At 38.3% G+C, this 10,680-nt stretch overlaps 1 protein-coding gene across 2 annotated transcripts; it reads right to left on the minus strand.

Moving 5' to 3' along the window:
- Window positions 1-4,994: 4,994 nt before the first annotated feature.
- On the minus strand, window positions 4,995-8,006 carry NEUROD6 (neuronal differentiation 6). Of its 2 annotated transcripts, XM_005487012.4 has the most exons (3): window positions 7,774-8,006; window positions 7,149-7,418; window positions 4,995-6,352 (listed from the first exon to the last, which is right to left on the minus strand). In XM_005487012.4, exon 3 carries the CDS (start codon window positions 6,329-6,331, stop codon window positions 5,318-5,320), a length of 1,014 nt encoding a protein of 337 aa, XP_005487069.1. In that variant the 5' UTR covers window positions 6,332-6,352; window positions 7,149-7,418; window positions 7,774-8,006; the 3' UTR covers window positions 4,995-5,317. The 2 variants fall into 2 exon arrangements, with proteins under 2 accessions (XP_005487069.1, XP_005487070.1); XM_005487013.4 differs by lacking the exon at window positions 7,149-7,418 and having other exon boundaries at window positions 7,774-8,003.
- Between the last annotated feature and the right edge of the window lie 2,674 nt (window positions 8,007-10,680).

The raw sequence follows: 10,680 nt of genomic DNA on the forward strand, positions 1-10,680 counted from the left end.
CTGAAGTAGTGCAGATTTTCAGCTACAATTAGATATGTTCTACATACATGGCGTAGAATTAAATCATCCAAGAATAGAATTAAATAATGCAAGTAATGCAGTTACAGGGATAAATCTGTAAATGTAAGGAGCAAGTGACAAGGAAACAGTCAAAAGAAAATGGTGTTTTGGGGAAGTAGGGGGAGGAAATCTCTTTACCATTCTGTAACAACCTTTGCTGCTGTTGTCAATTTAAAGCCTGTTGTGAGTCATAGGAACTCCACACTGTAGGCATTACAAAAAAAAAAAAAAACCAACAAAAAAACCAAAACAACAATAACAACAACAACAAAAAAACCCAAACCATCCCCCCCCCCCAAAAAAAAAGAAAAAAAACAAAACCAACAAAACCAAAACCTCTTTTCCCCCCAGAGCTCTTTTGCTTGTAAATTTCCCTTTCCCTTTTCCCAGCTCTTTCTTGCACATCTTCTGAGATGAGGGAAAAAGCTCTGCAGGAAAACATGCCATCCTTTTGGCATAGCATAGATTTTTGTGTGTGATGATTTGCTCTGGTCTAATTGTGTGGTGGGGAAGGCTTGGGAGTGTGATTCTGCATGGCAGCCCTGTGTACTGTAGTTAGATTTGTATCAGTGAGATACGACAGGTCTGCCCTTGAGATTCTGCAATGGCACAGTGCCAGCTGTTCACCACGCTGATCTGTGTCTCTCCAGAGCAAAATCAAAACCTGCTGCCATGGTTCAGCTCTGGGTCAGACCCACAGCCAGATTACTGAGGGTTTTTTGTTTGTTGCTTCTTAATTTGAAAATTGCTGAAATTTTGTAAGGGAAGCTGCTTTCCTGATAATTCAGCCTAAAGCAGCACTATATCTGCTACTTATGCATCAAAGGCTGAAGGATTTTGGTACTAATATTAAACCTGCTTTGACCTTGTGACCATAAAATAAAACCACTGTTAAGCTAGATCCACAATCTATTAAGCAAAACCATGCAAAGACCCTTTTTTTTTGAAAGATTCTGCCATGTATTGCACTGGAATTTCATTTATCTTTGTTGATGGCATTTCACTTAATTGCTGCTATTTGAGAGCCCTTATAAGCAAGGCAGAGAAAGAAGAATAAAGTAGGGACAAAAATGGAAAAGGGAATTGCTAGTATAGAAAAAAATTCCCATCATGTTTGTGCAATCTCAATACATTTTAAAAATCTTTGTAGAAATAGCTATGAAATGAAAAAATGAAGACAATCCCAAAGGGACCATAGTCAGGATGTGTCCTAAAACAAGGGTATCCCTACTGTAATTTGGAAAAGGTTTGAGATCTCCACTAAGGTCTGGCAAAGCAGTGGATGCCCCTCCCTCTCTCTTTGTGGTCTCACTGGGATTTGTAGGACTGGGGCTTGGGCCACAGGTTTTAAATTGTAGTGTGGATGAGGCTTTTCTTGGCGTGGTCCCACCTAGTACTACCCAGTGTATCCTCCTCAGTGATTACTGATGAGTCCTGTGTTGCAGAGGAAAGAGTGCTAACATTACAGCACACTGTTATGCCTCCTGGCCCTTTCTGCAATTCAGATGCATCTCTGTCTTCAACGAGACTGGAACATTATCTAACTTTTATTAGTTTTTATTAAAAATTACTTTCCTTGCCCTCTTCTGACACATTTGGACAACTTTTTTATGTTCTCATATTAAAACCAGATATTAGGTCAAATGGATGATTAATCTGAACCAGTACAGCCATTCTTAAATAATTAGTGTGTTTCCAATATTTTAAAAAATCCACATTGCTTTTTTAAAAATCACACTAAATGTTACTCTGGGAAATAGTAAATGGCAAAGAGTTCCACTGTGTAAAAAAGCCACATATTAAATAGCTCTTCTTTTGACAGCTTTGGGGTTTCCATCTCTAAAACTGACAGAAGTTTTCAATATTTTTGTGCTAAAGGACACGGAACAATAGAAATTTCTCACCTAATTTTTCTGAAGCAGTTGTTCTTTTACATAATTCTATCGTCAAAAAATTGAAGGCAGTGAAGAGGAGAACAAGACACACAGATCTGACCAGTTTTGTTTTGCTGTACGAAAGGGATTGAAAGGAGACAAACCTCAAAAAGTGGAGATAATCAGTAAGAAACCCATTGTCTTTTATTCCTGTGATTTTAAACGACCAGACCTTTATTAGTACTCAGATTTTTTCCCTACAATAGGCATCTTCAAAGGCTTTTAAAAATCATGTCAGAGGTTGGAGCACCTTTTTATTCTGTGACTGGCCAGTGAAGGATCACAGAAATGTTTGTTGTGCACATAAAAGAAGGTATGCAAGAGAGCCTGCTGTCAAGGGAGTTTCCTACCTCCATATCTCTAAATAATCCATACCCTCCTAGAAAGAGAACATTGAAGGGTTTTTATGCCATCTCAATATTTTCCTATTACTTGTTCCATTATTTATTGTGGAGTGACTTTCCAACTTGCAATGCCCTGAGCAAGTGTGGTTCTTGCCTTGAGCTACCAGGGGGGGAAACTGGCTGCAAACTGCCTCCCCATCTGTTGTGGAGTGAGGGAGAAAGATCTGAACTGGCAGGGAAATTTTTTTCCCCTTTTCCCTTTGTCTCTGCTGCCAGAAGGGGAAATAGGAACTGGCCCATAAGTTATTGAGTTAATATAGGGCCACAGAGTTGGAGATGCTCAGATTGCAGAGCCTCAAGACTGAGCACCCCTTGGGTTCCTGTTGGATGTATTGCAGTGGGCATTTCCTTCCCTTGCTGGAGGACTCTACAGCTGCCTCCTCACACCACTCTCAGCTTATGCAAAGACCCTCCCCCTGTGCAGCAAGACAGCTCTGAAATACTTGGTGAACTTTCAGCCTCCTAGAAGAGGCTTCTCTTAGTAAAATTGGTTAGACAAGTTTGTTGCCAATGCTAAATGGGGGGTATTGGCCTCCTCACAAATTATCCCCTGTTTCTGGGCCTTCTTGCCTACAGCACCTCATGATATATTATTATTTCTCAGTGTGCATGAATCTGTGCCCAAGCTTCCATGCTTTCACTTTGTCAAATGGCTTCTTCCCCCTTCTCTCTCCCATCACCTTTCCATGGCATGCCAAATATCAGCTAATTCTGAGTAACAGTAAATGCAATCTATTTTAGGGTCTTCTTTTCTCCCAAATCCCTCCTATATTCAGTGCAGAACACCCGGGGATGCTTTTGAGTTGACAGTCATCACCATCACCTTTCATCCAAGGTGGAAAGTGGCTGCCTGTGCCTTCCATGCCTGACCCTGAGGAAACAGGGGATGATCCTGAGCCAAACCCCTGAAATTTGGCCCAAAACTGCTCCAAAAGACTCCATTTTGGTGTCATATTTGTGCCTAGGGAGGATATTGGTTGAACAAAATCCCATGCTTGTCCCTCTACCTCTGCAAACGTGGAAGCATTTAGACCCTGATACAAACTTTGGGATATGTTATCACTTTCCTTTGAGGGCAGCCTGGTCTTACTTAGAAGAGATGAACATCAGGTTGTTGTTGTCCTGAGGGAGCTGCAATGCTTGGCAGGGCAGACTGTTTACAGCAAGTATTGCTTGTGACATTAGGCAAATTATCAGGAGAAATTGGCCCATCCCCACTTTTTGTCCAGGTGTGTACTCAAGTGAGGCCGTGAGATTGATGTGTATTAACAAACTGTGGCTCTGACTGTGATTCAGCCAGGAGCTTCCAACTTGCATGTGAAATTTACACCTTTAATACAGCTTTTAAAAAAGTATTCCCTCCTCATTTAGAGCAGAGTACTTTTGCTTGTCAGACAGCGGCTGTTTTCCATCATAATAAAGAGGTCTTGCTCATTCAGAGGTTTAAAGACTGTTGGCTTTTAGATCAACAGTTCATTCATTTTATCATTCATCAGTTTATAGATAAATAGCTCTAGCTGTTTAGAAAACAACTGAGGCTCAGCTAAGCTAAACTCTTAAGGTGTGTGGGACTGTGCAGACCTCTGTAGCTGCAGAAATACTGTGGGTTGCATACATATCCGTAGTTTAGTGGTGCTGTTTTTTAATCAACACTAAGTTTAGCAATGTCCAGGAATTCTTTTTCTCTGAAGTCCTTGTAATTCTCATGCTCCTGCCATTCCCCCAACGAGCTAGAGGAGCAGCTAGTGTCCTGTGTGTTAGCTCAGGGCTCTTCCCCATATGAAATTTGGCATTTCATTGAGATATAAAGTTGCTTTCTTGCCATAACCTGTTATTTCATTTAACACACAGCTAATTATGTGGTATTTTGAATCTACTGCATCACATCATCCTTCTGAAAATAGCATGAGGTTCACCCTGATGATTCTTGACTTCCTATCCCAGATTTAAGCATTATGAGTGTCCTGGGAAAAAAGGTGTGTAGACAAGACCAAAGGCAGCTGTATACTGTGAAATAATAAATACCAGACAAAATACACACAGCTATAGTATCACAGCTAATAGATGTATTTTAAAAGTGGAAACATCTATCTTTAATTGCATGTCAAGTATGTAGTGAGAAACCACAGTTATACATTTTTGTAACAAACCTTTACATCTGAAGTCATAATAACACAAATAAAAAGTGCTTATTATATATGGTCAAAATAACTGAGGCAAATTTTTGACAACATCTTCTAAATATAATCATGTGGCCCCTTTCAGCAACACTCTAAAATCAGGCTGAATAATGTCAATGACAATAATTTTTTCCTTAGTTTACCAAAAACCAACAACCCAAAAACTATTTCGCTTTCCTGTTTGCCTTTTTTTTTTTTTTTTGCATAGCTTTCAATATTGCTGCCCCCTCACCTCTGCACATTGCAAGCCCATCTCAGTTCTGGATAATTACTTTAAAATTCTTAATATTTTTAATCCAGCTCTCCTTGAATACATAATATATATTTTCTACCAATTATAAATACATAATTTTTATCAATCTGATTTCAATAACATGCATTTGTATAATTACTATACAATCAAAATAGACACTGACTTCACACAGTGTGTACGCTTTTATTTCAGTAATATTGTTCAGACACACTGCTCAACAAATCAAATAAATAGGGAAACAAAAAGTTAAAAAGGAGGGAGAAAACCTCTGGGAGGAAACATATTCTCACAGTGATTACAGGAAAAAAATACTTACAATAAAAAGGGTTTATTAATACATAGAAAATCTTCACAATAGTTGAAACACACTTTAGGAACTAGTAAACATTTTAAATAGAATTGTGCCAATTACGCAGAGCCCAAACATCTGCTTGCTCTTAATTAGATGGGGAGGTGAATGACCACTGTTTATTTTCATTTTCCTCATTAATTATGAAAAACTGCATTCAATTCATCTTGCATGGTGAGAGACTGGCTGCGCAGATGTAAGTCATAAGGGAAGTGGCTCTCTGTAGGCAACCTGAACATCGAGCTCTGCCCAAGGGGACCCCTGGGTGGCACTGCACAGTAATGCATGCCATAATTGTAATTTTTGCCATAGTCCAAGCTTTCCTCTTGCTTCAGGGAAAATATCCCATTATAGTTAATTGGGGGAGGACTTAAGGGGCCTTCAAACTGTGGGCTGGCGCACTCAGGGGATGTGCTTTCGTAGAAGGACTCGTAAGTGCTGCAGTAATTGTATGGTTTCATGGACTTAGAGCTGTCGAGAGTCCCGTGCCCTGGGGGGGTGCCAAGCTCCGGGCTGTGGTAGGGAGGATAGAAGGTGGAGTAGGGTGTGCGGGTATGATGGGCACCTTCACCTGCCTGGCCCATCAGGAAACTTCTGGCATTCAGCTGCAGGCATCCTGCCACCAAGTTTGTAGTTGGCTGGGACAGACCCTTGCACAAGTTTTGGACAAAGGTGAGCAGGTCAGGTCTCTTCCCAATTCGCAGTATTTCAGAAAGAGCCCAAATATAGTTCTTAGCTAGTCTTAAAGTTTCTATTTTAGACAGTTTTTGTGTTTTAGAATAACAAGGGACAACTTTCCTTAAATTGTCCAGAGCATCGTTAAGGCCGTGCATACGGTTCCTCTCTCTAGCATTGGCTTCTTGACGCCTGAATTTAATTCTTTCCATCCTTATCTTGCTTGTCTTTTTTTTCCTAAGGCCCCTTCGCCTTGGCAAGCCATTCTCATCCTCCTCTTCTCTCTCTTCCTCCTCTTCCTCTTTTTCTGTTTCTTCTCCAGGAGATCTTTTAATATTCTTTCCTCGGAGGATGATCTGCTTTGAAAAGCTTTCTGTGTTCTTCATTTGCTTTTGGTCATCACTTTCTCTGGGAAACTTTCTACACATCTGGGATTCTGGCATTACAACAGACTCATCAAATGGTAGTGTTAACATGGTTCTACAATCTTAAGTTACCTGAAAGAATGCCAGCAGAATGTTTAAATATTTCCATTTTTAAAGTTTTCCGACTCACACAGACAGCCTCATGCACCTTATTTGTGTCTGTGTGTAAGCTCTTCTAAAAAGAGAGTGTGTATGTGTGTATGTGTGTGCGTGTATAAATGCTCAGTCTATATTTTTTTAATAAAATGGCAGTTGCAAATGCCCACGTTTAAAAAATAATAGCTGCTGAGAATTCTAAAATCACTTGAAACATTTGACCCTGCAACTAAAAAGCCACATTTATCACAAATAAGTATGGAGAAAATTCATATTTTAAATGTACAGTTAGCTCCCTGCTCATTTTTTTTTAAACAAATCTTTCAAACTCTCACCATCATGGAATTCAAAGAAATGCAATACGTGACAAAGCACTACAAAAATTTCATTAATCCAAATTCCCCTGGGTGGAAAAATGAGGAGATGGAGTGCAGTTTTAAAATTCAAAAAAAGTGCCATATCTCTATTACCTGATGGTAAATATTTTAAAATTACTTTTTGACTTATACTTCAAAATTGTGGGGTTTTGCTCTCCACATTTCTTCCTTTATGTATCAAGATATTAAACTTTAGTAAGTTACAGTGGCTGAGAAGGAAAAAAAATCAAATATACCCCCCAAATCACTCAGCTAGTAATATAATTCAAAACAAAGCATTTTTCTGAGTTATTTGTATTAAAATCACATAATACTTATTTCATATTAAGACAAAAATCAGAATTATTTAACCCTAAACGTATTCAGGTTAGAGTTAGGAAATAAAATCTCCCTACCTCTTTTTTTCTCCCTTTTTCAAGCAAAAATTCTATTTGATATTATCTGTTTTTTGTTAGAATCAACTTATTTGCTTTTTTTGTTGTTCTTTTCTCCTTTTTCTTTTCTTTCCCATCAACTGGGGGGGAAGGGGGGGAGGTGAAAAATTCCCTGCCCGCTATAGCAGTGTTTATGTTCTGCGAGGCTCAGATGTCTTCCTCCAGCTCTTAGCTGACAGGAGCGGTCTGTAGATTCTGACTGCAATCCTGCACGTGTGCTCAGAATCCAGCCTGGAAAGGAAAAATAATTTCCTTTTCCCAATTACTTTGCTTTCATTTGCAGTTTGGGAACAGCAAAAGCTTGTATCCCACGGACTTCAAAGAGACAAGCAAAGTAAATGCAGGGACTTTTAACAGAACAAAATTAAACAAAAACCCCAGTCAAAGACTAACTCTATCAGTACTGTCTACACATTTGCAGTATTACATAAAAGCAATGAAAGTTTGTAATTGCATCAGAAGAATAAAATGGTAGGAGTTACTAGACAGCAAATAGCATACACAAAAAACAAGACAATGATACTGTATCTTTAAACACTTGCATGCACACCCAACACCAATTGAAATATATCTTTATTTGTATTACCTTAGCTTTTTATTTCATTCAACAATCAGTTTTCATTTTTTGCCTTCCAAATCTTTTCAGTCTGAATGTCGCATCGTCTGCTGGAGTCTAGATCTGTGTATATCTGCACTATCTCATTGATCTCTAAAAAGTGACATTGATGCCAACTGCCAGAGCTGGTACCCATGCCATCTGCTAGTGACGTCACGGGGCAGAGAAAACCACGTGAGCCTTTCTCCTGGGACCTTCATTCTGCACTGATCATCTGGCATCCCTCTAAGTGGGTACCAGCATTCATGTATCAACACAGAAGGTTAGACTGATAGAAAAAAAGAAAAGAAAAAAAATCTGCACCCGCATTTCACATACAGTAGGTGCATTTCCACTGTGGTTGCTTCTTTTTAGCAGTCTAGCTGCATGGATAGACGTGCCAGCATTTGGTGCTATCCCTGCCTACAGGTACAGCTGCCCTCTGGCTGTTAATATGGCATTGTTTATACGAGAAATGTTGTCTTGTATTGATCTGAGTCCCTCCAGTGCACCTGGTACCCAGGGACAAAAAAGAAATGGCAAGGAAAGGAAGGCGGTAATAGGGAAGCAATGCTGGCTCTATAATGCATAGCACAGTCACAAAAAGTAGTTTTTGTGTGATGCTGCTGGGTGAGATTTTTGGGGTGCAGGGATTTTTGGAGTGCAGCTTGTTGCCCCAGAGCGCAGAATAATAGGAGAAAACCTCATACCATCTGTAACAAATCCTTCCTTCACATCCCTTGGTGTTTTTTGACATTGCAAAATAAAAGAGTCATTTATAGAAAACTGGACATACAGCACGAAGATTTAACAAATCATGCTTTTTTTCTGAAGCATGTGGCAAGGCTCACTGACCTGCTCTGGCATGTTGCAATGTGACTGGGATGTACCTGCTCAAAAGTGTAGCTTAGGATTCTCAAAGGGTTTGGCCCCTGCCATAATTTCTCAGTCTGCCTGGCCTTTTCGTGAATGTTTCCCCAATATCTCTTTAAAAACTGTGTTATTCCCTTTGAAAACCGCCTAAAAATCTCCCCCTGCTCCTCTCTTTTGATACCTAGCTTCCCCTTTCTTCATGCCCTTGTTTCTCCTGTCAGCGCCTCTCCTGTGCTCCCTGCTCTTCCTTTTTAACCCTTTTGTCTCCTTCTGATGGCAAAACACTTAAAGGAAGCTCACAAAGACTCTTAGCTCAGCCTTGCCATTTAGCTTATTACAAACTCCACCTTCATGTGTAAGGGGCTTGTGTTTTTTTTTTTTAATTCAAGGAGTGGCATGTCACATATAAGTGATATCACAGGAGTTACAGGAGTCACCTTAGAAACATTCTTTTTTAAAATTTGGTTTTATTATTATTGTGTATCACTGCTTTTTTGTAAAGATATAATTTCTATAATAAAATAATGAGTGAGTGAGAATGCTTTTAGTATTAAAATAATACTTGGCAGAGCTGCTATTGTTATGGGTCCGTGTCAGCATTTCCGTTATAAATTCTGGTTTTGAAGGGTTTATAATTCATCTGCTTCAATTCACATTGGTCCAAACCTTGGCATTAATGTTCTCAGCCCTCAAGCCTCCACCCAATTATTTTTTCTTTCACAAAGTTTCATTTAAATATGTTGGGGCATTTTTTTGATTAGAGACGGGAACAAAAAATAAGACTGCAGTACATAACAACATGTGTGTGGGAAGATCGTGTTTTATACATCTATATGGATGTGCTCAACGGTTTACAGCCTTTCATTAAAAAAAAAAAACCTCACCCCAAACACTGAGCGATTTGTGGTTTTTGTTTTATTTAAAAAAAGTAAGACATTCAGCCTTCTCTCATTCTATATAAAACAGAGGATTTTTTGTTAGTTTTTGTTTATTAACAAAAATTTATCTGAAGCGACAAAGACATTAAAACTTTAAGGGAAACTGTTCAAAAAAGAGCAAGTGCTGTACTATTCATAGCATTCACTTCATTTTTACACAACATTACAATCTGTAACAAAGGAGAGGGTAGAATCCCATTATCCTCAATAGCAATTAATGTATTAAGATTTATATTGTTAAAGGTTCTAGGGATTGTCCACCTTTTCAAGGATTTTGCATTTTCAAGCATTAAAAAATGCAAGATAATCTAAAAATTAAAAGTCCTAGGGTAACCAACACTGTTTCAATACATAGTAAAAATACCATGAGATTCTGAAAGAAAGGTTGACGTTGCAATATTTCTGTGTTTAGGGAAGGACCAACAAAATTCTCAATTATATCACACGGTGCTCAAAATATGTGAAACTATTTTCTCTGTCCTTTCTTATTATTGAAGTAGGTGTGTTTTTTTTAACAACTCAAATACATTTTTGAACATCTTTTATAGTGCTAATAAAACCAAAAATGAATTAGTTTTTGTTGAATGATTACTTCCATAGGAGTAATACTACAGTTTCACACATTCCTAATCCATCATTTGACCTTTTTAATATTTTCAAATAAGTTGTGGAGAAACAAAATAGCTGAGATATCAAGGTTTAAAAAGCCTCTACTGTGCATGCATAATAACTTTTCATAAGGCTTTTACTATGCCTATTTTGTATTATGGATCCATGATATGCAAATAGGTACTGCTGTTAATAGGCATTCACAGCATACCGAATAACTGCTGCTTTGCTGTCTACTGTGAATGCATGTTAAGAATAGTACACAAAATACACTTAAATGCACTCTATAGAATGGCTGCACAGCAGCAAATATGCTAAATAACACATATCACAATTTTTTTCCTATACATAGACTGTCTAGTCTTGAATTAAAAATGAGACTATTTCAAATGCAATATTATAATAATGTGTTAATATTAATATGTATAAATAATAACACAACCAAATATTTATACATTCATTTAAATAATACTGAGTC

This window comes from Zonotrichia albicollis, chromosome 1 (assembly GCF_047830755.1).
Source record: "Zonotrichia albicollis isolate bZonAlb1 chromosome 1, bZonAlb1.hap1, whole genome shotgun sequence".
Taxonomy (NCBI): Eukaryota; Metazoa; Chordata; class Aves; order Passeriformes; family Passerellidae; genus Zonotrichia; species Zonotrichia albicollis.